This window comes from Emys orbicularis, chromosome 5 (genome assembly GCF_028017835.1).
Source record: "Emys orbicularis isolate rEmyOrb1 chromosome 5, rEmyOrb1.hap1, whole genome shotgun sequence".
Classification (NCBI taxonomy): domain Eukaryota; kingdom Metazoa; phylum Chordata; order Testudines; family Emydidae; genus Emys; species Emys orbicularis.
This window is the reverse complement of record NC_088687.1, coordinates 127,820,502-127,847,680: the sequence shown is the minus strand read 5'-3', so window position 1 is coordinate 127,847,680 and position 27,179 is coordinate 127,820,502. Positions and strand designations below refer to the sequence as shown.

The 27,179-nt window shown below is 39.3% G+C and overlaps 1 protein-coding gene across 3 annotated transcripts in view; it reads right to left on the bottom strand.

Moving 5' to 3' along the window:
* Window positions 1-4,505: 4,505 nt before the first annotated feature.
* The window catches only part of LETM1 (leucine zipper and EF-hand containing transmembrane protein 1), a 62,230-nt gene continuing 39,556 nt past the window's right edge, over window positions 4,506-27,179 (bottom strand). For 2 of the 3 annotated variants that reach the window (XM_065404916.1, XM_065404918.1), the window contains 8 exons: window positions 25,825-25,944; window positions 25,187-25,318; window positions 21,955-22,134; window positions 21,130-21,285; window positions 15,697-15,831; window positions 14,791-14,981; window positions 9,363-9,501; window positions 4,506-4,655 (listed from right to left, as the gene is read on the bottom strand). In XM_065404916.1, coding sequence (XP_065260988.1) covers window positions 4,506-4,655; window positions 9,363-9,501; window positions 14,791-14,981; window positions 15,697-15,831; window positions 21,130-21,285; window positions 21,955-22,134; window positions 25,187-25,318; window positions 25,825-25,944 — 1,203 coding nt within the window. Of the gene's footprint in view, window positions 4,656-9,362; window positions 9,520-14,790; window positions 14,982-15,696; window positions 15,832-21,129; window positions 21,286-21,954; window positions 22,135-25,186; window positions 25,319-25,824; window positions 25,945-27,179 lie in introns of all 3 variants that reach the window. The other variant, XM_065404917.1, reaches the window with a different exon arrangement.

Here is a 27,179-nt window from a genome sequence, read left to right as displayed (position 1 = left end):
GCAGTGCACGCAGAGCGCGCGCACCTAATATGGAATGGACATGAGGAAGCACTCTTAAGAACCAGTATTTTAGACCTTAGTACTTTATCTGCCCTCTTTCATCCTGTAGTTGTAATCCTGGATCCACCATTTATCAGACCTGTGGCTGGTAACGCATCTAAACAGCAATAAATAAGAGCCAAGTCATATAAAAAGAAGCAACATCTCTGGTGTAAAAATATTACAAGTTTATTAAAACTGAAGACATTACACATTTTAATAAACTTCCCCAAAAAAACTTTATATTGTACTGTGGCAAGTTTAGAGCACAGATAGCAAGTGACCTTTTAAGACAGTGTTATAACATGGGCTGAACTCCTTAAACTGCAACAACAAATCTCAAAAAGTAGAATTAAATATGGGACTTCTTTAAAATTAAAAATATACTGAATAATTTGAAATAAATCTCAAGTTCAAAGTAAACAAATGCTTTAAAAATACATACTAAAATATCTAAAAGCTTAAATCACTAGCAGCACATATGTTTAGATATATATATAAATTACATGCAGTAATCCAAACTGCACAAATCAGAAGAGCCAGTCCCTTTCACAAAGCCTACCATTTAAGGCAAAAGAGATCCATGCCTGCATACAGCCCCAATGAAATCAACACTGCTCTGTACTGAGGCATGGGTCTGCCCACACATTTCTCTTTGCAGGATCGGAGGCCCGGAGCTATACATTCTAAGCAAAGATATTTGAAAAGCATTTATATGCCAAGACCCAAGTTTAATGTTCTGTGTTTCTCCTACATGAATGCAGCTCCCTGCACACTTCAGGAATTAGTGATGTCATCTATTCTTACAAGAAAAACAACGAATCTCAAAAACTCAGGTCTTGGGAAACAAAAAGCTTTCAGACCACTGGGCTGTAAATGAAGGTTATTCATGTATCCTGTTAGCATTTAAGATCTTGCTTTTTAAAATTATTTCAAAGCCTTTTTTAAGATATTAGTTCAAGTTTATACAGCTTTATGAATTTCTTTAATGCTTTTTGGTAGGGTGTAATGTACACATCAAAATAAATGAGGTGAAAAAAAAGAAAAACTGCCTTTTTCAGGTCTGATCAATTCCTACTGAACTCAATGGAAAAACTCCCATTACCTTCACTAAAAGTTGCATGTGGCACTCAAACAGAAAAACAGTTAATATTAGTATCTTTTAAAGATGACAAGTGCTCCATAAAATTAACGTTCTGGTACCTAGCTGGCAGACAGATTTACTTATTCAGCACAAACAACAGCATGTGATTGCTGATGAAGAGCTGAGTGAAAGTGGGCATTTGAAAAAACATGAGCTGGAAAAAACTGTTTAATTGATTAAATATGACTAAGTTACAAAAGTACCTAATTATGTCATAGGCAGAAGGTAAAGGACACACTACTTTGCTCTAGTTCAGTAACTCTGTTGTCAAACTTGAATTTTTTGGTAAGCCAAATAAAGATTCATGAACAATTTAGGGGAAAAATTACATATCAGATCAGATCTTTACCTGAATTTGAAACAATGTGATAACAATGATGTTATTGCTTGCCTAACTGTAATTTTGAAGAATCAGCTTGTGTAACTCATAAACTCATTCAAATATCATACAACCTTTCAATAAATTTAAACAAAATATTTAGACCTACTGATTAAATAGTTCATAGAGGAGTAAGTTCTATGACCAGCTACTGTACATCTGAAAACCATCAATCCCTCCTGAAGTATTTTAACTTTCATTTATTCTTTTGGTCTAGATAAAAAGCAGTAAAGCTCTTGATTTGAAGCCCAATCCTGCCAAACCCCCACGCCCATTAACCTGTGTAGTTTTAAAGATTTCCATAAAACTACTCAAGGAAGGGTTTTGGATTTGGGGCCCTTGGTGATTAACGGAAGCCTGCCAAATATTTTTGAGACCCGCAGAGCACACAATAAGTCTAGCTAGTCATGGGTTTGCCCACTTACTATATAAAATGGCAGATAACGCTCGCCATTATGAATTCTAGGCCACATATCTTGGATTTGCAATATTTTTCAAAATAAATTAACACATTTAGCTATTGCTGATTTATACATGATTTATTTAAATGTCTTTAGATGATGGGGAAACTAACACTGGTTATTGAAAGCAATGCTTTTAAATTAACTGATTCAAGTATCTCAATATATCATTTTTCAGGTGAGTCCAAGAGCAAAAACTTTTAGCCATAAATGTATCAGAATGAATTTAATAAGGATGTTGTTTAAAAACGTCCATCACCTACTTTAGATCTCCGTTCTCATTCACTCTACCTAATATTTCAAATAAACAAAAGGCACAACCCAACTTAGCAGGGACAATGTACCTCAATGCCTTGATAAGTACAACCCACGGTATGGAATACTGGGCAAGTTTTAGCCTTAAAGGTTATAGTCAAGTTATAAATACACATCTTGAAACTGACTTCATGCTGGAATCTATACCTTACCCTTACTTTCAGGAAAGCAGATATGCCCATCCATTTAAAAAAAAAAATACAGTAAAAGAATCGCAAAGATCATATTACTTTGTAATTTCAACCTGTCCACAGGTGGAATACAGTTTACTCAGTAAGATGCAATTATAGTGCTTCTCAGGAGGATCAGTCACATTACCCATTGTAAGCATCTTTCTTTACAAACTGTATAGTTTACAAACTGAAAAATGTTCTATAGCTGGGAACTAAACATTTTTACTCTGCTTCTAAAATTAGCTAACAAACTGTACATTACCACAGCAAAATGTACAAGAAGCAATTCAATAAATATAATGGTCCACCATGCAAGCCATGAGAATGCCCAAACTATATTTTGTTCCACTAACTTGAAGGAGTTTCTATAAACGTTTTGGTTTACAGTGTAATTGTAGCCATATCAGTCCCATGTCTCTATAAACATTTTTGTCATTCTAATTCAGATTTAACACAAAAAACAAACAATTACACTGAAATGTGTTTGGGAGTCAAAACTTTTGAGACAGTACGTAATTTTTACTATAGCAAAAAAGGTATAGACTCCATTCTCTTCCATGTACAGCATTCTACAGCAGCACGTTTAACATGCATTAATCTGATAATTACAAAAATTTGAGACTATGAACTACTGGATGCAAAATAAAAAGAACACTGGTGAAAGTCATAATATTAGTATTCCTTGGCAAATGAAATCTGAAATTTAAGAAACAAGGGGAAATTTAGACTGCTTAGAAAATAAATAAATATACTAAAAAAAAAAAAAAAAAAAAAAAAAGGAGACATGGCGTAGTAAATCCAGATCCATTAATTGCTAATATTTATTACTTAATTAGAGAAGAAACTGAATAAAAGAACCACTTAACCAGAAAGCAAACCATGTACTCAAAACATTGTTTATACCAGATATTTGGTAACACTGCAGTAAGCAAGGCCATGAGATGAACAGATTTACGTAATGTTTTCTGACTGTCACATGGTTAGTGATTTCATACCTGAGATGAAAAATCAAGAGGTAAAAATGCCTGTTATGTTGTATACAGGATTCAGGTAGATAAGAATGAACACTTTTTTTAACTGCAAGTTTTAAAAATATATGTAAAATATCACCATTGACATTTTTCCCTTCTAATTACTTTAGCTATTTAAATATGCACTCTCCCATTTATGTGTCAGAACACATTTTGAAAGTATGTTAAAGGTTCCTATTCCCCCACTGCTTTAATAATACATATGGAATTATGAGAATTGTCTTAGAAGTAACCACTCCCACTTTTCAATCACAATAAGCTTAAGGCACCCATAAAAATCATTCTTCATTGGAGGTTTCAGTTCCACTGCATCTTCCCTTCATAAAAAAGTGACAGATAAAACAGTTGATTTAACACATGAGATCAGAGTATGCCACATTCTGTATTAGCAAAGCAACAGTTTAGCGGATATGATGCTCAGAAAAATTAAATAATCTAAACACTTACTATTGATGCCACAGCCCCTTCAGTAGTGTGTCAAGGGAAAATGAAGTATTTTGATGAAAGGAAAAATTTATATCAAACTATGCAAAAAGCACAAGGAGAAAGCAGAACAATAATGTTGGACCTTGTTTAACGGTTGCTGATCAGATGTTTACATGATGCAAGGAAATAAATGACATTCACACACATTATTCCATGATAGATACACTATTTATACCAATGTTTTGGAAACTAGCAAGTTTAGTGATTCTCTACACCACAGTGATGACTGCAAATACGTGATTCCACAGCAAAGAACACGCTCTTAAAGAATCATATTGTTTTCATCTTCATGAATGATGGTAAAAATCACTTGCTAGATAATAGAAATTATGATTCCATATTTCACAAAACATATCTTTGATTTGCCACTAGCAAACTCATTTAGCAGACAAAGCGTTAACATTTTTCATCATCACAGAAGCTCACAGGAAGATAAGCTGTATTGGTTAAACTGGACTTTACTTCAGATTCTGAAGTTTAATTCTTTACTTCCACAGCTTCTTTCTCAACCTTTTCTTTTGCCTTCTCTTTTTCTTCCAGTTTCTCTTCTTTTTGAAGCAGTGCTATAATCTCAGCAACCTGACTTGTTGAGATATCAATGTCTTCTTTGTCAATTAATTCTACCACCTACATGAATATAAAAAAGGAAATCCACAAAAACATTAATTTTCACATAGTATACTTTAACCTGACACCCTAAATCAGGGGTCTCAAACTCAAATGACCACGAGGGCCGCATGAGGACTAGTGCATTGGCCTGAGGGCCACATCACTGACACCCACCCCTTGCTGCCCCTGGCCCCGCCCCCACTCCACCCCTTCCATGAGGCCCCACCCCTGCCCCGCCTGTTCCCTGCCCCCATTCCAACCCCTTCCCCAAAGTCCTCACCCCAACTCTGCCCCCTCAGGGTGCAGGTGGTGTGCAGGGTATGGCAGGGGGCTCAGGGCAGGGAGTTGGGGTGTGAGGTGCAGGAGGGGTGAGGGGTGCGGCAGAGGGTCAGGGTGCAGGGTGCGGCAGGGGGCTCAGGGCAGGGAGTGCAGGAGATGTGCAGGGTGCGGCAGGGGGCTCAGGGCAGGGAGTTGGGGTGTGGGGTGCAGGAGGGATGAGGGGTGCAAGGTGCGGCAGGGGGCTCAGGGCAGGGAGTGCAGGAGGTGTGCAGGGTGCAAGGTGCGGCAGGGGGCTCAGGGCAGGGAGTGCAGGAGGTGTGCAGGGTGCAAGGTGCGGCAGGGGGCTCAGGGCAGGGAGTGCAGGAGGTGTGCAGGGTGCGGCAGGGGGGCTCAGGGCAGGGAGTGCAGGAGGTGTGCAGGGTGCAGCAGGGGGCTCAGGGCAGGGAGTTTGTGTGGGGTGCAGGAGGGGTGTAGGAGAGGGTTGGGGTGCAGGGTGTGGCAGAGGGCTCAGGGCAGGGGGTTGGGGTGCAGGAGAGGTGTGTGGAATGTGGCAGAGGGCTCTGGACAGGGGGCTGGGGTGCACGAGGGGTGCGGGCTCCGGCCCGGCGCTGCTTACCTAGAGCGGCTCCGGGGTGGCAACGCCGCGCACCGTGGCAGCAGCGCCGCGCACTGTGGCCAGGGCAGGCTCCCTGCCTGCCTGCCCTGGTCCCGCTCCGCTCCAGGAAGCGGCCGGAGACCCGGGAGGGGGAGAGAGGGGGAAACGGCGCCATGTGCTATTGCTGCTTCTCCAGGTACCTCCCCCAAAGCTCCCATTGGCCGCGGTTCCCCGTTCCTGGCCAATGGGAGCTGCGGGGGGTGGTGCCTGGAAGCAAGAGCATGGAGCCCTCTACCCCCCCCGCCCCTCCCCCTCCGCCCGGGGCTGCAGGGCCATAGTTCCAGCCGCTTCAGGAAGCGGCACGGGGTTCGTGGCGCCATGGGGTAGGCAGAGGGGCAGGGGGCGCGCAGGCGTGGGGGCACGGGGAACTTGGCGGGCCACATGAAAGAACCCCGCGGGCCGCGTGTTTGAGACCCCTGCCCTAAATCTACTCTCTCATAGGTCTAAGCAAAATAGAGTTAATATATGGAGATATACCTATCTCATAGAACTGGAAGGGACCCTGAAAGGTCATCGAGTCCAGACCCCTGCCTTCACTAGCAGGACCAAGTACTGATTTTGCCCCAGATCCCTAAGTGGCCCCCCTCAAGGATTAAACTCACAACCCTGGGTTTAGCAGGCCAATGCTCAAACCACTGAGCTATCCCTCCCCCCTGTTATTCTGTTGGTTGCATGTGATCATATACTATAATCCAGTTTTGCAATATTTTTAAAAATTATTAAAATCCAGTGGCTTTTTGATGACTCATGTAAAGTGGCTGAAGATCTAAGCTCAGTTCCTAATGAACTGTCCTCGTCAAGTTCTTTTTGCTATGGACATGCATGCAAACATTAAGGGCCAGATTCACAAAAGCCTGTCCCTCAAGGTGTTTAAGCTACAACTGATTGCCCTCTCTACATTATATAAACCTAGAGCGAATCTGACCCTTTGAGCAGGGGTGTAAAACATCTAGGCTGCTTTGTATAACTATGTGGGCAGGCCACATGACATTCAGATTCTGAACTTTCATTTTTTAAAATATTAGTAGGCCTTCCTGATTGTGAAGAAAGCCTTCCAAACCTGAACTGAGTGTAAAACTCATGTAGTGGTGTCTTCCTTATGCTGCAGGCAGCCTAAAAAGATGATTCAGGTTTGAACTCTTCCATCGAGCATTATCTCATTGAGATATTAGCTCAAATTCCAATAATGACAACATTTAAAATCAGCATGAAGTATTTCACTGCTGTTCATTTTAGTGGCTGGAAATGAAGGACACAGGGAGGTGGGAACTGAAAGTTGCTGGAGAAAAGGAAATTAAAATAGAAGAACAGGAGGAAGGGGCAGGAAGAGAAACGGAAGGCAGAAATACTGGTTTCTCTAAAGCGGAGATTTCCCCCCCGCACTGAATGATGCTCAATGCAACAAAAAAGTACTAAGCAAATAATACAAAATGTTCATAACTAAGGACCTGATTTACTATTGTGTTATTAGCTCTAAACCAGTGGAATCACACTGGTGTGAACCTGTAATGCAGTGATAAAGCAGACCCGATATTCATTAGTACAAAAAGATCACTTTCTGCACTTGATCTTAGTGAAAACCTCCAAATGAAAGAAAGTGGGAAATCTGCCATGGACTGAAGATAGTACATAGTCCTAAATTTATACCCTGGCCCACAGACCGAACATTAAATTCAGCTTTTGTCTGCTAAATGAGTTTGACACCTCTGCTTTATGTGGACGTGCTTTTACCAACATTTAAAAACAGGTTGTATCCTACAGGAGTTGAGAGTGGCCACCACTGTAAAAATCAACATTTACCAACAGCTAAAATACAGTTGTCTCAAACAGACTCAAATAATAATGGTGTCTCAAATACTACCATATATATGTCACAAATGTGTTTTAAGACACTTAACATCTTCCTCTTGAGTAAAATCAAAGAGCATTACCAAGTTAAAAAGAATCTTAGGTTTTAAAATAAATTACTAGTTAAAAGTTTTAATCACCTGAAAGCATGAGGAAAATAATGTGACAATAGCATTTTTAAAAACCCTCACTAGTTTGATTTAAAAAAAAAAAAAAAAAAAAAAAACAGAAAAATAGCTCATTCCAGGATCTGTAGTTTTTCTTTAGTAGATTTTTTAAAAATAAAATTCGACATATAAAAAAAAAAAAAAATCAGTATCATCACAGATAAACACTATTAATAAACATACGATTCTAAAGCCCGGGCAAACCAAATGCAGAGCAAAAAAACAAATTCAATTAAAAAAATTAAAAGGGTTTTCAATCTTTTTGAAGACAAAGGAAGAAAGTTAGTTATCCTTGTATAAAATACTATAAAACTCCATAATGGTGATTTTAGTCCAGAGATTTAAGGACAACTTCATCTCTTGTATAATCACTGAAGTCTCTGAAGTTAATAGAATTACATCAGGAAAGGATTCGGCTTTTAGTCTTATTTGGCTTGATAAATATAGCTCAATGCAATAACAGCTCAGAGCCGCCGTGAAGGAATTAAAAAAAAAAAAAAATTAAAGGCCTAAAAGAAGTGGACTTTTACTAAAGAGGAAAAAATGTGATTCAGGAGGACAAATATTGTATTTTCCAGTCTGCTCCTACTGTATTCACTGTTATTGTAAGTCATCACTTGTGTAAAGCAGAAAAATGACTTTCAAATGAACCAATCTAAAAGTTTAACATGGGTTTCAGTACATCCCTAGAGCTGCTTCCACGTCACTGAAGTAACAAAAGGAGAACAGCAGGGGAGAGCCAGGAAAACTGTGGGAAGGGAGAAAAAAGATGGAACACGACAGCTAGAAGGAGAGGAAATGGACAGTATTTACAGTGCAACCCAGAATATCCAACGTGCACTAACCGGGAAGCAGGCATGATGCGCATCTAAAAGAGAGAGCGAGAGCGAGAGGGTGTGTGTGTGTGTGTGTGTGTGTGTTCGGATTATTGGGGTCTCTGCAATTCTGTTGCTACACAACTCCTAAACTCCACAGGATTAAAGCTTCAAAACTGAAGAGATTCTGTAGCTCAACAGCAGAGAAGCTTCAGAGACAAACAGCTCCCTTCTCAGGACGACTGATGGCCTGGCATGCTCTAGGCTTAAGAACGCAGAGCGCAATGAGGCATCTCTCTCAGATGTTCGTATGGTTTAGTGTTCTAGATACAGGAGGGAAGAATTTTGGCTAATACCAGTCTTAACTGTTTGTAGCCATTAAAAAACCCACAGCGCTTTTCTTAAGAGAAAGGAATAAATACTGCCCTCCCCCCCCCATTGCCTCCTCAAATACTAATTTTAAACCGCATTTTCATATGCCAAAGCATTGTGCATAAACTCAGTTAATTTATAAATATCTAGCATAAGGCTTTAATTAAAAAAAAAACAAGCTGTCCAGTTGGCTGGATAGTAGGACAGATGGGGAGTGCCACCAAAAGGCATCCCAGATTACACACTCATCTGTGGAGGGGAGGGTAAGAGCTACAGATGTGGTTTTTACTAGGAAAGAGAACCTTTTGGTTTAGGGATGAAGAGGTGAATGTTGGATAAGGGGGGAAATCATGAATACATCCCTCAAACTAGTGGTAAAAAGTCTCCATTAATTTAGCAGTGGTAGTATGTATTAAAAAACACAAATACAGAAGACTGATCTATCATTCGGATATTCTAAATCAAAATAAAAATTTGGGCAAAGAAAACAATATGAAATTAAGTGAAAATTGTAAAATGTAGCCTAATTCAGCAGTTCTGTAAGTGTGTAATACCTGTTTTATTTTATTAAACTGCTCTGCAGACTCACCTTGGCAACATCATTTATATCAATCTTGCCGTCCTGGTTTTCATCTAATGCCTCAGCAATCCTATTCAGTTTGTTCTCTGGAAACTTCTGGATTTGTTTCATCACACTAATAAGCTCGTTGATACTGATGAGATTCTCCCTAAAGGGGAAACACAATCTGTATACAGCAAACAGTTACTACAAAGAAGTAAAGAAGGAAGAGATAAGGATATTAAAGACATATAATGGTATTTTATATTGAACAAAAGGTTTATAGCCTGATCAAGAACTGAAAACAAAAAAGCAAAAGTGAATTATTTATCAGTTATTAGAGTTCTTTAGATAGGTCTTTATCCTCCAGAAACACTCACTCTTATGATTTCCACATGCTGATTTGCACAAATACAAGAAGCCACTGATAACTGAAATATAAATTTGGTCAAGTTTGTGTGCTCCTCAACACCTAAACACCTTTGTCCTATTCATTCAGGGGACACTACCCTGCCTCAGTCATCCTGCTGGACTCAAGAGGTTGGTCTACAGAAAATAGAGAGGAAAGCAGGCAAGAGAACCCATTTGAACAAACCCTGGGAAGGCAAGAATTGAGGAATATGTTCTTGTAACAGCATACACATACACGCCCTGTTGGATTTAATTTCCTCACACATGGAAGGAACAAACCCTTCTACAAAATGTAAGGACTGAACTCCATACTACTCCTAAGCAAATTTCAGAAACTGTCTCCCTGCTTCTGAAGTGGCAACACTTTGCTTTGATATCTGCCCTTTGTAGGCTAAAGCCTCTGCTTGCCCTCATGAAGTGGTTTACACTAGGGCTGTCAAACAATTAAAAAAATTAATTGCGATTAATCGCGTGATTTAAAAAATTGCACGATTAATCGCACTGTTAAATACCATTTATATAAATATTTTTGGATGTTTTCTACATTTTTCAAATATATTGATTTCAATTACAACACAGAATACAAAGTGTACAGTGCTCACTTTATATTTTATTTTTTGTACTATAAAAACAAAAGAAATAGTATTTTTCAATTCACCCAATACAAGTACTATAGTGCAATCTCTTTATCATGGAAGTTGAACTTACAAATGTAGAATTACGTACAAAAAAAAATCTGCATTCAAAAATAAAACAATGTTAAACTTTAGAGCCTGAAAGTCCACTCAGTCCTATTTCTTTTTCAGCCAATCGCCCAGACAAACAAGTTTGTTTACATTTGCAGGAGATAATGCTGCCCGCTTCTTGTTCACAATGTCACCTGAAAATGAGAACAGGCATTCACATGACACTGTTGTAGCTGGCATTGCAAGGTATTTACATGCCAGATGCACTAAAGATTCATATGTCCCTGTCAGAAATTTAATAAACGTATTATTTTTTTAACGAGCTTCATCTGCATGGAAGCATGTCCTCTGGAATGCTGGCCGAAGCATGAAAGGGCATATGAATGTCTAGCATATCTGCCACACAAATACCTTGCAATGCCGGCTACCAAAGTCCCATGTGAACGCCTGTTCTAACTTTCTGGTGACGTAAATAAGAAGTGGGCAGCATTATCTCCCATAAATGTAAACAAACTTGTTTGTCTTAGCGATTGGCTGAACAAGAAGTAGGACCGAGTGGACTTGTAGGATCTAAAGTTTTGCAGTGTTTTGTTTTTGAATGCAGTTATGTAACAAACAAAACAAAATATCTACATTTGTAAGTTATACTTTCACAATAAAGAGATTTCACTACAGTACTTGTATGAGGTGAATTGAAAAAATACTGTTTCTTTTGTTCCTCATTTTTACAGTGTAAATATTTGTAAGCAAAAATAACGTGAGCAGTGTACACTTAGTATTCTGTGTTGTAACTGAAATCAATATATTTGAAAATGTAGAAAAACATCCAAAATATTTAATAAATTTAAATTGGTATTCTTTTGTTTAACAGTGCGATTAAAACTGTGATTAATCATCAATTTTTTTTTTAGTTAAATAGCACGAATTAACTGCGATTAATTGACAGCCCTAGCTTACACCTTCCAACCCAGGTCACACAGAGATGTAGATGATGATAAAACCAACAATCCTTTTAATAAGGGTTTTTTATTAGTACGGTTTTAACACCATATCTGCCTAACCTCAGGTTTTTGGCCACAGATTTTTCAGAAGGGGGAGGATGTTTCTCTGGACTACCATTAAAAATTCCTGGACTTTTGCTGATGCCATAACAATCCTGAGGCTATGGAGGTCATTGCAGTGACCAGACTCAAATGGTAAAAAAGTCACTTGAATTGAAAGGAAGGGAAGGCCACAAACATTTATCCTGTATAAAACTTCATCAGTTTTACTTAAGCCACTTTTAAACATGATGCATCTGGCAATCATTACGTGAGGCATAAAACCCAGAAGTAACCAAACATTTCCTTGCAATAACTTGGAAATTCAGCTAAGACAAAACAGAATATTAACCCAAGATCCAGAAAAAGGGAGACTGACTGTTCCAAAGCCTGACCAACAGTACAGAAAAATATACACTTATCCACTGCATAAATTAAGGCATGAGTAGGGGGTCTCGCTTGGAAGTTTAAAAAGATATACTGGGTTACCGAGCTTACATTAAAACTCAAATACACAGTGGTAATTGCCCATTGTAATAGTCATAAATGGTCCACGCATTTACACTTCTACACACAAACAGCATATATACAGTGCTCCAACATTTAACCTAGTAATTCACTTAATTTCCACTGACAAAGGAGCAAGAATCTTGAGGTATTTCTGAACCTGGTACACCTACAAGGACAATTCTTGCCTCCTGCCAAGCCTGTTAAGTACTGTCAATACAATTCATGCTAACACATGGAAATTTCTTCCCATCTGAGACAATATTCTCTCCTTTTTATTGATGGCTATCATTCCATTATCTCACATCCAGTTTAGAAAGCCTTTTCCCAATAGAGCCAACACTCACTTCTCGTAAACCAACCAGCAAGGGGAATGCTGAAGAGCAACCATTCAAAATATCAGGTTAAGAAAAAATATACAAATATTCCAAGAACATGCAAAAGAATCCGTTACACATAGGGCCCCGATCCAATTCTCACTGAAGTCAATAGTGATCTTCCATCCATTTCAGCTGAAGCTGGATCAAGCCCATAATGGGTAATAATTCCAAGCAATATGTCTATAATAAAGTCTAGCACAATGGGGCTTCTGTGCTCCTGTAATATAAAGTTGACTATATAGTAAAAACAGTTTAATTGTTTAGACTACACATTTTTGTAAGAAATATTAGAGGAACCACAAAGTTTGGCAAACTATTCATTGATTTCCTACATCCCTCCAAGATAAGAAACCTTTGCATATAATGAGTGGTTTTATAGAAGTGTACAATTACACAGCAAGCCCAGATTAAAATATATAGGCCATACTTTGTCAGCTAAGACTGGTCACCAGCTGTTTTTCCCCTACAACTACCTTTAATCATGTTTGTCTTAATCTTACGATATAAACTTGAAATAATTTACATTAAGCTAGGAATTGAGTGAAGACTTAATAAAAATGGGAATACTCGTCCCTATTTAGGCGGTAAACTGTTTGGGGCACAGACTCTCTTTTATATTTCTACACCAAGCAGCAGAATGAGGCCCCAAATCTTGATTTTGCAGCCTGGTTGCAATAGTAATCTGAGAGAGCTGTGATGTTCCTTAGTTTTACAGGTGGGGGAGGGGCAGGAAGAGAGACAACTGCACGAGTGTCTGAGGTTTGAATTTTGTAGCATAGCTGCATGTAGCGAGGTGGTCACCCCGCTCCTGCCCGGAGGGATAAAAGCAGGGCCAGTGCAACCCATTAGGCGACCTAGGCAGTCGCCTAGGGCGCTAGCATTTGGGGGGCGGCATTTCAGGTCCTTCGGCGGCAACCGCGGCGGCCAGATCTATGGCTGCCCCGGTCGTCGTCGGCATTTAGGCGGAGGGAGCTGAGGCAGGGGGGTACGGGGAGGGCTGCCTGCAGCAAGTAAGGGGGGGGGCGCGGCACGCAGGGGAACTCCCTGCCCCAGCTCACCTCTGCTCCGCCTCCTCCCCTGAGCACGCCACCCCGCTCTGCTTCTCTCCCTCCCAGGCTTGCAGTGCCAAACAGCTGATTGGCGCCGCAAGCCTGGGAGGCGGGAGAAGTGGAGCGGCGACGGCGTGCTCGGGGAGGAGGCGGAGCAGAGGTGAGCTGGGGCAGGGAGCTGCCGCACGGCTCTCTGGGCTGGGGGGAGCTGTCGCGGGGGGGGGGGGCGCCTCAGGGCGGAGGGGGTGGGTGGGGAGGGGGAAGTTTCGCGTAGGGTGCAAAACATCCTTGAACCCACCCTGGATAAAAGCAGCCTTGGAGAGGGCTGGGGCTGAGACAAAAACCTAGGCTGATTGGAAAAGTAGTCTCTGCTGGGGCCATGCCCCAATCAGGCCACAGCTGGCCCTATAAAGGGGCTGCTAGGCTGGAGGCAAGTCAGTCTCTCTCTAGTTGTTGAGAGGGATGGGCCTGGCTGCTGAGCAAGGTACCCAGAGTGGAGCATGGCTCGGGGAAGACTAGAGGAGCTGGGGAGCTCCAGCCTGGAAAACCCCCAGGCTGCAGGCCTTGCTAAAGGCCAGAAAAGGTACTGGGGTTGTAGAGGGCAGCCCAAGGGTAGGCAGAGGCAGTAGGTCCAAACCCTCCTTGCCGATGATGAGTGGCAATTATACTGCAGTCTGCCCCAGTGAGTGGGGGCTAGATGGTGACTAGCAGTAGCCCAAGACTGAGGTGAGGATGGGGGGGTGGGGGTTCCCCAGGGAGGGGAGATCCAGCGAGACTGAGACGGGGCACTGGGGTCCGGGAGGGATGGGGGCCAGCGGCAAGGCAATACACTGGCCTGCAGAGGGCGCTCTGGAGGCTGGTGAGCTAATTCCCTGGACGACTAGCAGGAGGCGCCGCCGGGTGAGTCGTCACACTGCTACACTGCATAATAAAACCTTTATGGAATTTGTTTGGAAGTCAGAAAGCGTGCCAAGATAAAATGTTGGTGTATTCTACACAAGTGTAACTAAGGGCATGATTTGGCCTGCAGAACCTTTACTACTGGTGTCAAGCACAGGAAGGCAAGGTCCCAAAGAACCCATCCTGACTCTCAAAGCTCAGACTGAATTTGCAGGACTAGGAGTTTGGGGAGAAACCCATCTTTTTATTTGTATATTAACCAGATTTGAGATGGAGATCACTGAGATTGAAGCCCACAATGCAATTTTTGCAGTCACTTCTCAGAATTAAACCGTACATTAAACTTTTGAAACAAAATAACTTCCTTGCTATTATTTTTTTTCCAAACCAACCTAACGCAAGAATTCATGTTTCAGCCTACCACACAGACTGATGGCAGTGAATGAGTGTTTTGAAAAGGAAGTGTGGTGCCATCATTCACTTACCCAATAGGTGGACTAGCACCACTGTCCAACTGTCCATCCACCACCTTTTGGTCTGTCTCTAATTCATTAATAATTTTGCCAATTTGTCCAATCATTCGGTTCACCCTTTTGGTCAACCGCTTGCTTGCTTTAGACTCTTCCACTACATCCTCTTGTCCTGTTTTAGATAGCTCCTTTATCTCTTGCAAATCCTAGAGGAGATGTTCAAGCAAAAAAGCATTCATGAGAAGATAAATTTGCAACAACAAATATAGTAATGTCTAACAGAAAAGCAGGAGTCCTATGCAAATCAAAAAGGTTGCAGCAGGAGAGGAAGCAGTTATTGCTGTTGTCAGACACATGGGAACAGTGAAATTTAGAGACTAAAAATGAAGGTTAATTTTAGAAATTAAATTAATGTTGTGGCTAGTTCTACATGTCCCTTACATAGTCCTAAATCCTCGACCGTTCCCCTCCTGCCAATTAAAAACCTTTTCATCCATCCTAGGATTTCAACCCCACATCCTTTCAGTGTCGTACAACTGGATCAGGACTTCTTTCAGACAGCATCGACACCACTTTACAGATTGGAGAAATTGTTCCCTATTGATTCTAAGAGGCACTCCATTCCCCTCCCATATCATACTGCCTCTGCAGCACAGTGAGCATGGAGTAAAGAACAGAGGCCAGATCCTCAGCTGATGTAAACGGTCATAGTTCCATTGACTTCAGCTGAACTTTAACTATTTACACAAGTTGAGGATCTGACGGTCCTGCATGACAACATACTACACAATAACTGAGCAAGTAGGCCTCTCCAACAATTTCCAATTTGGGTTCTCTCAGTTCACAAAACAAATTGTAATAGTTTAAGGTTAGTTTTTCTAAGAATATGTATGGACAGAGCTTCTCCACCCCATTCTTTACCTCACTATATTCCTGAACATCATCCTTTAGCTCCTCAAGCTCCTCCTTTTCTTTTGTTAACAATTTCTTCTTTTCCTTCAGTTTGGTGCAAGCATCACTCAGCATGTCAATCTCCTCCTTGGTTATTTCCTCACCCTAAAAAGTGAAATATCCAAATAAGCATAGGACACATTTGTGGTTTCTTCCAGAAAAAAAAAAAAAAAAAAAAAAAAAAGATTCAGTGTGAGTTTGTATTCTTTTAGGTTTCAGAGCAGGTATAATACATAGACTGATATTTTGAGATTGGTGCATGGATGTTAGGTATATTAGAACAGTCAGTCAATCTACTCATTTTTAAAAAGTGAATTAAAGATAGTTTTTGTTATTATAATTGTCCCTTAGCCCCTCTGGCAATTTCTGTGATTTTCACAGCCATATTTCCCTACTGTTTAAGAAGTGTTTCTCTCCTACCTGTTGCTGTGTGAAAGAACACAAACAAACAGAGGAAATGACTAACAAAAGAAACAATGTAACAGACTGTATGAAAAGTTCTGAAATGCACATATCAATTGCAAAAAAAATGTTCCTTCCTCCTAGAAGCTCTTTAAATTTATAGTAATCTTTGGTAATAGTGTAAAATTAGCAGGTATCACATTTCAAGACAGTTGTCTGACTTATAAACTGCTGTCTTTTTAAACACCTAATACTCAAAAGTAAAAAATCCTAATCTTCAACCATCCCAAAATGAGACCACCAGAAGCTAGTCTTGAAAAATGGCTCATCACAAACAAACAGAACTAAGAAAGGCTAGTAATCTCTTTAGCTGGAACCAGGAAATTAAAATAAAGACAAAGACATAAGCAAACACATTTCCATTAATCCGTAAGAAAAAAAAATTGTATAAATACCATTTCAGCCTACAAAAGTAGCACAGACTGCAAAATGCTATGATTATTTGTGACATTTAGCTCTAATTGCCCATCTTATGAAAAAAGCATTTCACCCAGTTGCTTCATGGGAAAGTGCCTGTTCCACTTCATCACCTATCCTTTCCCAGTTCACTGATAAATGAACACTGATCATAATGTACTCTTCCAATAATTAAATGATAGCTCTGACCCTTCTTGGTGAATATATTTGCTGAGCAGTGGCATGAGGAATCGACATTTTCTCCTGCAAAAATCTGCAAGAAGATCAGGCTAGAAGCTTTGCTTTTTTGTCAGATCACCATAGCTGCAATTCCCAACTTAACAAACAGTACTTAAAGAAGAAAAAAAAAGGCAAGCCATCATCCATTAATATATCAAAGTCTCTTTTGCTGGTCCATTTAACACCTTATTCCATTTCTGACATGCTTCTTTATTAACTGTGTGTGTTTATTTTGGAAAAGTCATGTTTGTACAAGATATTGAAAACTTTCAGTATTCCACAAATCAAGTATGCCAGTGTACATTCACATTGTTTAAGACATCAACCAGTACTGGGTTTTCAATGCTTGTGTAACTGATTTTACACCTCATTAACTGCATGAATCATATCAAAGAGTTTCTCTCTCACACTCACACTTTCAACAAATAACCAGAGATCAGCTCACAAACAATGAGAACCTTCTTCATGTCAGAAGTGAGGTTTTGGCAGACTCTTCATTTACAGGTACCATCAATCTCCCTACACATTTTCAATGTAGTTTCTAACATTTATATTATATTATAATATAATATAATATAATATAATTAATAAAGAAAAGTCTCAGAGCTAAGACAAAATGACAGTCGATTAGCACAAACTCATCCATGTATATTCTATTTTATGGGTTAAAGCAGTCAGTTTAAAAGAAGCCACTAAGTTGTTTCAAAAAGTATCTAAAATTACTCATCTAAAACAGTAAGTTTTTTTCACCCCCCCAAGAAAAAAATTGTCTGGAAAGGTCTCTGACCAAACGTGCCAACTCTTTTTGGGTTCCTACACCAGATTTAGTTCTCAAATTATTTTCATTATCATCTTCACAATCTTTTCCCACTCCAGAAACTAATCTTGGTCTCCCTTGGACAGATACTTCGTTTCTGCTACATATTTACTGATATTCACATGTAATATTTTTGCACAATTTCTTCTTTGCTTCCATTTTAGAAAGATATCTCAGAGCATTTAAATTCTTCACACGTGGGGAAAAAAGGGTATCATTTTAAATATATGGGTTACCTTGAAGCCTCTTCTAAGAAAACAAAACCCAATTAAGTTTGCTTCCCCTTCTTCATATCACAGCCGAGATTGTTGGAACCAGGCATTATATTAGTTGCCCAGTATCACCCCTTTCCAAGGTCACAGTGAACTTCTATGGTATAGTAAGCAGTATTGTTCAGAGTATTCCAGATGGAGGTTGAATCAGTACCTTTTAAGTGACTATATAATTTCTTTGTTGGAGTTATCCTGCTATTAATACAATCTTACTTATTTTCATTTAACTAAGGCAGTGATGATAACCTAACAAGGCAATTTGATATTTAAAAGTATTCATTTAAAGTTAGCAGTAATGTTGATCTGTAGGAGCACTGGTGTTCAGAGAAATCTGATCATCACATCTCCTGAACAGTAAATTTTACAATAATTAACAAAAAAGAACTACGAGAAATTCAAATATAAGTTACATTTAAGGTGCGTGACTAAGTGGGAAAAGCCCATATACATTATTTTACTCCAGAAAACACTTCCACAAATAGTAGAAAACCCAAACTGAGCATCATAAAATATTTGATTTTCTACAGCAAAACACGAACAATTAAATTTCTAACATTAGAAATGTAAAGCATGTTCCTAACCTTAATACATAGGTACCACTGCCACTTTTCAAACTTTGCAGCATGGAAGAAAATAGTAACTAGTAATGTAGGTTGTTTGAATGAACACTAATTTAATGCAACTAATATATGAAGCAGATGCTCTATGCTAGTCTAAACTGAATTACAAAAAGCACACAGACATGCACAACAAACTACTACTGTGAATAATTTAGTTCTCAAAAGGTTAAACATCAGACAAGCTAGAAAATGTAGAACATTACTCAGAGAACTACTCATGAAGAATTCCTCAAAACAACAAGTATGGGGGGGGGGAGGAGTAAGAGTACAAAACTATAGAGAATATATAGTCTAGAAAGTGACATTTGTATTGCTTTTAGGAAAAAAGTTTATAGAATGCCTGAAGCAAAGAGCAGTGTCACATTTTCAAACAAGATTTTCTACAGGGCAAATCTGACAACCACTGAACAAGATGATAAAAAAAAAAAAAAAAAAAAGGATAAACTAGTCATTTGTGTGTTCTGGGTGCCATTTCCCAATCAATTCATAACTTTTTCCCTACAACTCCTTAAAAAAATAATAATTACATTCTAGGTTTTTGGGATTGTAATAGTTATCTTTTTAGAGAGTTCTCTGAAATGGTAGCGTCGTGTTCACCATTTTGTTCTAGGATAGTGAGATTAGTCTAATGTGCATGAACCAGTGTCCTAGCATGTCAGTTTTCAAGATCACAGTACAGGTGACATTGATGGGGTCCACAAAAACCCCTCTGTAGTATATTTCCAATAATTTCAGATTATAATAATGTAATAAACAACATACAGCATTGTTATTCATGATGGAGAAGGTCCCATTTTCCTCTTTATGAATTCAGTTCCCTCCATGAAACAGTTTGGTAACACTCATAGAATCTTGGGGTTGGAAGGGACCTCAGGAGGTCTTCTAGTCTAACCCCCCTGCTCAAAGCAGGACCAATCCCCAGACAGATTTTTACCCCAGTTCCCTAAATGGCCCCCTCAAGGATTGAACTGACAACCCTGGGTTTAGCAGGCCAATGCTCAAACCACTGAGCTATGTCTGGGTTTTTGGAAGCTTGTAAAATTCTTCTCTTAACAGAATATATGTATATTAGGCCCAAGATCCAGCAAAGCACTTATACCTATGCTTATGGCCGGTGCATGTTTGGGGACAGTGAACCAACCATCATCTAACCCCCACATCTGTCATTTTATAACACTATACTTCAGCTATTCAAATCTTGTGTTAAGTAGCTAAACAATAAAATGGACACCCCGAGAATCTTTTCCCTTCATCTTGACAATTCCTTTGCCACAACCAGGTGAACTGATCACAAGTAGTATCTGGAGTGCAAACCTACTCAAGGTAAAAGGTTTTGCTACAATTTATTCTTTGCCAAGGGATGCAATGATGAGACTCATCTCTTTAGAAAACTGAGCTGTTAAAGTAAAAAGGAAAAGCTTATAAAATTGGGAAAATACTGAGTATGGTCAAACAATGACGGACGGACGGACACACACACACCACATTCAGTTCTCCAGGGACATTTTTAAAACTTAAGGGGTCCACAAACGGAGTCCAAAGTAGCAATTTAGAAGAAGCTAAGCTAGAGACCAAGATTTAAGAGCAGAGAGAGGGACACTTCAAAAAGATTCTGGCAAATTTAAGTAAGTCTTGGGTGAATTTCAATAGAGTTGATTTGGACAAGCTCCCTAAATCACTAGACAGTCACCTAAATTGACCGGTAAGTTCAATAATGGCACTGAATCCTGCCAACAGAAGCTGCTTGCCCCACTGAAAGCAGAAGTGAGTTTATAATGATCCCAGCATTCTTCCTTTTAGCTTAAGACACGGTTTGGCTAACGGTTACACAGCTGCCAAACCGTGTCTTAAGCTAGTAACATTTTAAAGTGCTCTATTCTTCCTGCAGGCTGTAAGGAAACCTGATTGGGTTAAAACTTAGCTCACAGCTGATTCCTGTATTAATGAGTTTGTTGTACATGTAAAAGATTCCAATACAAAATATTAGAATGCTAGGAATTACACCATGATAGAGACAAGGGGCCATATTCTTGCTCTGTTACCCAGTCTACACACAGAAAAAAAAACATAACTGAGTTCCTGAAGATATACATACATCACTAACAAAGAAGTCTCCTAAACCATCATCCTAATTCTAGAAGTTAGGCCTTCCATCTTCTGACTATGCTCTTCAAGAAAGAAACCCATTTTTATCTTGTTTTGTAAACTGCCATACATACACTCCTGCCCAATGGTATTATATAAACAATAAGCAGTAAAAATGGAAGTGCAGCGGTCTAAAACTCCTAAAGCCACTGCAAACAGCCTCAGAACTAGGTTTATCAGCTGCACAAAATGGAAACGTTTTAAGACTGTGGACAGGCTTAGCAGTTCTTTGTCCTAGGCCTTGCACGCAGGCAATCTAAGGGTTTGGGGCTAGACTGATTTCTCTTCAGGAGGTAAGATAGCTAAAATAAGCAAGTCTGCTAAGATTTTCCTCAAATCACTGAACTGTGTTGAAGAAATTCAATTGCCTCTACAGTGGTATTTTTATACTGGATCAGCTTACGCTTTTCAAACATTGTTTTTAAAACCGGTCTTTAATACCAAAATTTACCTTAATGCCTTCTAACACTGGTGCTGTATCTTTCAAGGTCTCTGAATGTAGTGTCAAATCCACACTAGCCAGTTCATGTTCAGTATCCACAGCTATCTGGCTTTTCTTCACATGTACAGCAGCTGCTTCAAGATCCACTGCAGACTCCATCTCCTTCTGAATTTCAAAACCACATTCAAAAAGACATTCATTAATACAAAACAGCATCATGTTTCTCTGTTTTCAGAATCATCTGCTTAATTAGATACAGGTTCCAAGACACTACAAAAGCAGTATGAACATCTCTGCCAGTTACAAACTGACCAACTTCAATTACAATGTCTAAGCCCATTTCATGAAAATATTAATAAAATTATGCCTTTTAAGATATGGCTTGATTCAACAATAACATTCAGTTTCCATAGACAAGTAAGCCAAACAATGTTATATCAAGTATATTCAAATTTTTTTAATGTTAAATATTAGCAAATCCAACTGCAAAGAATATTTTAGGTAGAAAAATCTGGAAACTCTTTAAACAAACAAAAATATCTCCTGTTGCCTCTAAGTAACAGAATCAAACATAACAGATGGAAATGACATTTTAGGTCATTTAGTCAATCCCCTGAATTGCAGGATTGTTCTCTAGATTTCTTTTTCCTCTGCCTCCCATGTTTTAAGATGCCCCACATTTTTCAAGTGTGCATTTTGATGTCTTTTTGATTACAGACAAACCCCAGAATAGATGCACTATAAATCCCAAAAGAAACACGATGGAGTCCACAATGGACTAAGTGTTCATGCTACTGACGCACTTAATTCTCAACAGCTGGAAGTTGCACTTACCCTTGCTGCAACCTGAAGGATTTCTTTGGCTTTCTCAGCAGCTTCAGACATTCTTTCCATCTCTTTTTCTTGATTTTCTTTTCTAATGGCTTCTTCTTCCTGAAGGGTTGCTTCCAGCTTAGCTTTATTATCTACTTTTTCACCCTCGACTTCTGCTGCTTTGACTTGAGCCTCTTTGGCCTAAACAGATTGGAAGGATGACATATGAACAAACTTCTACATTTTGAATTATGTAGCTCAGAGGTCTTAACAGTTCAGTGAACACACTGTCAAACAAATAAAAATTATACTACTAGTGCAGTCCACAGAGAGAATTCTGTTTATTTTGAGAAACCTACAGAGCCTTTCTACTTTGATACTGTTAAAGCTTTTCATTCTCATTGTGCAAGTCATTCCTTTCTCCTGTCCCCTATATGAATCTTTTTCAGGACAAAATTGTAAACAAGTTTTGAAAACCCATTCCTTCAAAACAGACATGTCTGGCAGAGCATATTTTTAGGTTAACTTTTATCCCAGTAACCTCCCACAACATGGTAGACCATACACACGGGAAGATGCAGTCCCTGCACTGAAGAACTTACAATCTAAGTCAAAAGCAACATCAGAAGGGTGAGGAAGAGGGATTACACTCTAAATACACACAATAGGAGTATAAATTAAAGCTAATTTTGACTATTAACTACACTGGTCTGCCCCTCACCCTATCCGTCTGAAATTTTGCCTATTTCTTGTGGTATCATGGAAGAAAGGAGTCTTTTAGAAGGGATTTACAGGAAGGCAGTTCCATGCATAGGGGACAGTGCAGAAGCAACACAAAGATGGTTGTGGGACACACAGATGGTTAAGACTAGCATTGCTAAAACAGTGGGAACCAAGTAGTAAAAGCTGTAACTGAATAAATATTTCTGTAATCACATCCTTGAAACAGCTCCTACAAGTCTGTTAAAAATAAATATGTAGTCTTTAAATACTATATCAGTCTTTACCAGTTGACTTAAAACCTTGAATAACTTAATTTTTATAAAATTAACCTATCAATCAGGGAAAACAGGTAGATGAATGTGAATCTGTACAAGAACTATGCAGTGTTTAGGTAATTGTGTTTGGAAAGATATGTAATAGGTTCTGTGTGGCTGCCTTAAAGATGTAATGGTCAACTAACAGAATGATAGCTACCACTGTAAGCATACCCTGGAAATGAAATGGCTTTAATATTACAGGCAGTCCTCGGACTTATGACACAACTGGTTCCTGAAAATTGCGTCGTAAGTCGAAATGTTGTAACTTGGAACCGCAATCATCTCCATTGCGGGACCGAGTGTCGTAAAGTCAAAACCAATAGTCGTAAGTCGAATCAGGGTGTCAATTCAGAAATGTCTTAAGGCGAACGTCGTAAAGTCTGGCAACTGAATTCAAAATTGTGACTGGAGCAGCTACTATAGTGGAGACAGGGACACTGTAGGACAGCTGATGGACTGTTAAGGTTTAAACAGGTCTACACTAGCACTATAGTGACAAAGTAGGTTGACTTTGGCCCTATGTCATTTGGGGGGGTGATGTTATTGTGTCAATGTAATGGGGTGCCTATGGCAGTGGGAGACAAATTCAGGTGTGGATACATGCAAAACTAAATTCATAAGACTCTGGTCAACATAACTTGGTAGTGTAGATCAGACTGTAGTAAATATCTATCTCAAAGCCTGGGGACTTTTAAGGTCTTGTTTATGGAACAAACTGTCACCATGAGGAGTACGGAGCAAGAGAAAATATTGACAAGATAATTAAAATAAAACCAAAGACAACTTTCAGGGATTTGGGATAAGATTACTTTATTCTCCAAATCTGGTGAAGATTAAAACTTTGTGTTTCAAGAAATCTGTGAGAAAAAGTTACTCCCAAGATACTTGTCAGAAAGCTTAATTATAACTGAGCCAAGTAATGAGGATTCCAAAGAGGAATTAGTGTGTTTTGAGAATCATGCTGATCTCCCATGACTAATTTTGAATGCAAGATTTCAGATACAGCATGCTCTTAAAATGCTTCACTAATGAAGAGTTGGCCAGACTCCCTCCCTCTCTACAAAGCAGTAGAACAGTCAAATTTTAGTTTCTCCTGCTTACTCCAAGACTTTGGACATCAGAGATATTTCAGGTAGGCTCACCCAATATGTTGTTCTTAATGGAAGAAGAAAAAGGAGACAGCCAGGCTGCCTCTTATTTATTTTCAACTGGAGACCAGCAGAGAAACTTGAATTTGCAGACAGAGAAATTTATACTTTGCCCAACTGTGTGTTGCACAGCAGCTTGCAGGAGTCAGAGGGTCACAATCTGCATAACTCAGACTGCAGCCACCCTCACTGTAACCATCTTTAACATGGCAGTGGAGCCTGCAAAGACTACATACCTTAAGATCTTTATCTTGCTCACTACGGTCTTTATCTCATACTGAGGCTAGGTCTACACTACAGCGGGGGGTCGACCTAAGATACGCAACTTCAGCTACGTGAATAGCGTAGCTGAAGTGGCGTATTTTAGGTCGACTTACCTGGCTGTGAGGACGGCGGCAAGTCGACCGCTGCCGCGCCGCCGTCGACTCCGCTACCGCCTCTTGCCGCGGTGGATTTCCGGAGTCGACGGCAGAGCCATCGGGGATCGATTTTACCGCGTCTTCACTAGACGCGATAAGTCGATCCCCGATAGACCGATTGCTACCCGCCGATCCGGCGGGTAGTGAAGACGTGCCCTGAGACGTAGTACTGCAAGCTTAGACCTATGGTTTTTTGCCTGCCATGTCTGTGGATTAAAGATGAATGTGCAGCAGGACACATTTGACTTGAGGGTCATTTTTTGGTCAGAACCTTTAGTACATGCCACCTTTTTCTTTGTGCTTTCAAGGTGCCTCAGAGCCTCCTGTTAAGGACAGTTAGGCTTTCCCCAGCACTATGCATAATAAGTCTTCCAACTGCTGCCTAGTCACTCCGACCTGCAGTAGTGCATACAAACTTTTCAAATGCTGTAGCTGTTTTTGATCAGCCAGTCATCCAACTAAGCAAACTAATACATTGTTCATCTAAGTACATCACAGTGGCTACACTTTTTACACAGGGCCAATACAAAGCTAACACTTAACACTAATAATATGATTAGTACTTATATATACACAGAATGCCAGTTTTCAGAGAAACTAGTTTTTGTTGAAAGATAGTGTACTGGTTATATAAAGTAATACATACCACACTCTCTGGTAGGGTCTGGAGTGTTGTTTTGAGCTGATCAGCTGGTGAAAGTGTATCCGGAAGATACATAGCTCTGGATAAAATAAGCAATGAAGTGGGGATTTGTTGGTCCAGGTGCAGCTCTAGCCACTGTAATTCAACAGATATACCTATATAGTTATATTTTAATCACACAGAAAAATAGGAATTCCACAGCAAATTGAAAGTTACCACTTATTTTCTAGATACAGTATAATACACACACACACACAAAAAAGTGTAAATTATATTTTAATTTACCAGTTACTAATGTATTCCAAATAGAACTGAGATCTTTAGATGAAAGCCGCTACGTACAATAAATGCCAGAGCTGCATTCTCTTAAACAAAAGGTATACATGGGATCAAAAAGCGACAAAAGGTGGATCAAGGTGTACATCAACTTTAGAACTATTTGTCTTAGACCCAAGTCACAATTTATGAAAGCTCTATAATTTGAGTCTGATTAATGTATATAAACTTTATATCTCAGAAAATAGTAACAGGTTCAGTAAAGGCCAATACCCATATTGTTCATTTATATAATATGCCTACACAGAGCAGTATTACTATTTTATGATTAAACAAGTACTGAAGTGATCTTACTGGACATGTACCTGTTTGAGTTGTTCCTTTAGTCGTTCTTCTGTTACGCCAAGAGCTCTCATACCTCTTGCTCTACATGCTGCCTGCAGTTCTTTAACAGTCAGACTGTCAACTCCTTCCTCCGCAATCAGCTATACAAGATGTAAAATAAACACCTCACATGTAATGAACATGTAAAAGTGTTAACAGGAAAACAATAAGCACATAGATGTTTAGAATGATCACTAGGGGCTGCTGTGATGATAAAAAAAAGAGAACCGCACTGTTTGGAACAAGAGATAGACATTTATGTTGCACATTTTGAGCAGAATTAAATGGTTTTAAAAGTTCCAGAACTGCACTGGGTTTTGGGGTTTTCTTGGTAAATATTTTAAATCATTTTTATGACACGAAGTTTACACTTACAAAAATATTTTCCCTTTCATTCTATATTCCTATTGTCATAAATGGTAGTTACAAGCACAGATCAACCGGGGGGGGGGGGGGGGGGGGGGGCGGCATACATAAATCAAAAGATTAAAATGGTATTGTGAATGTAAAGGAAATAACCTAGTGTTAATTTACATATAGCTGAACTTTCCAAATGGGTTATCCTATCAAATCCAATAGGGATCCATGGAGGTAAGCATGGACAGATATTAAGAACTGGAGAGGTGGGTTAATGAGCTGTAGTTATAGGAGATGATTCAGAACTGTACTGCCTGTATTGGTGAATTTAGTAATCAGAAAACTGTAGTATTTTTCACAGCCTAATATTTATCTGTATCTAGAAGTCCTTCATAAAACAGGACTTACCTTCCCAAAACTTCCATAATTGAAAAGTAAGTTTTCCTTCAAACACGAGTGGCTTTTCAGAACAAATCAAAGCTACTGGATTTTGGCACTTACGAGAAGTGTTCAATTAACAACATTGTTTGTGCAGGCATACACTATGCAAGCTTCTCCAAAACAGTTTTGTCAATGTAATCAGACCTAATATATTCATAATTAACATAAAACATTTCAGTTCTAGCTAGCCCCCCTGAACAGAGAGATTGCCAGTCATGGTAAAGTGTGTAGTGAGGAAGATGAGCGCAAATGGCTAGCAAAAGACAACAAAATAATCAAATCCATCTTTCTATGACCACACCAAATTTGAAATAGACTCTCAATAAACGTAAGGTTAGTGTACTAACCAAATGTTTCTAGCCCCAATGCTATACTTTTTTGCCTTATTTTTAAAGGGCCAGCAGTTCTTTCCTAAATTGAGGAAGCTCACCTAATTTTAAGGCTTCAGTCTTTTTGCTGAAGTATACAACTAGTATTAATAAAACTTTGAGACAAAAATAAGTAGATGCCTAGAAACAAAACATTTGTATATTTCAGC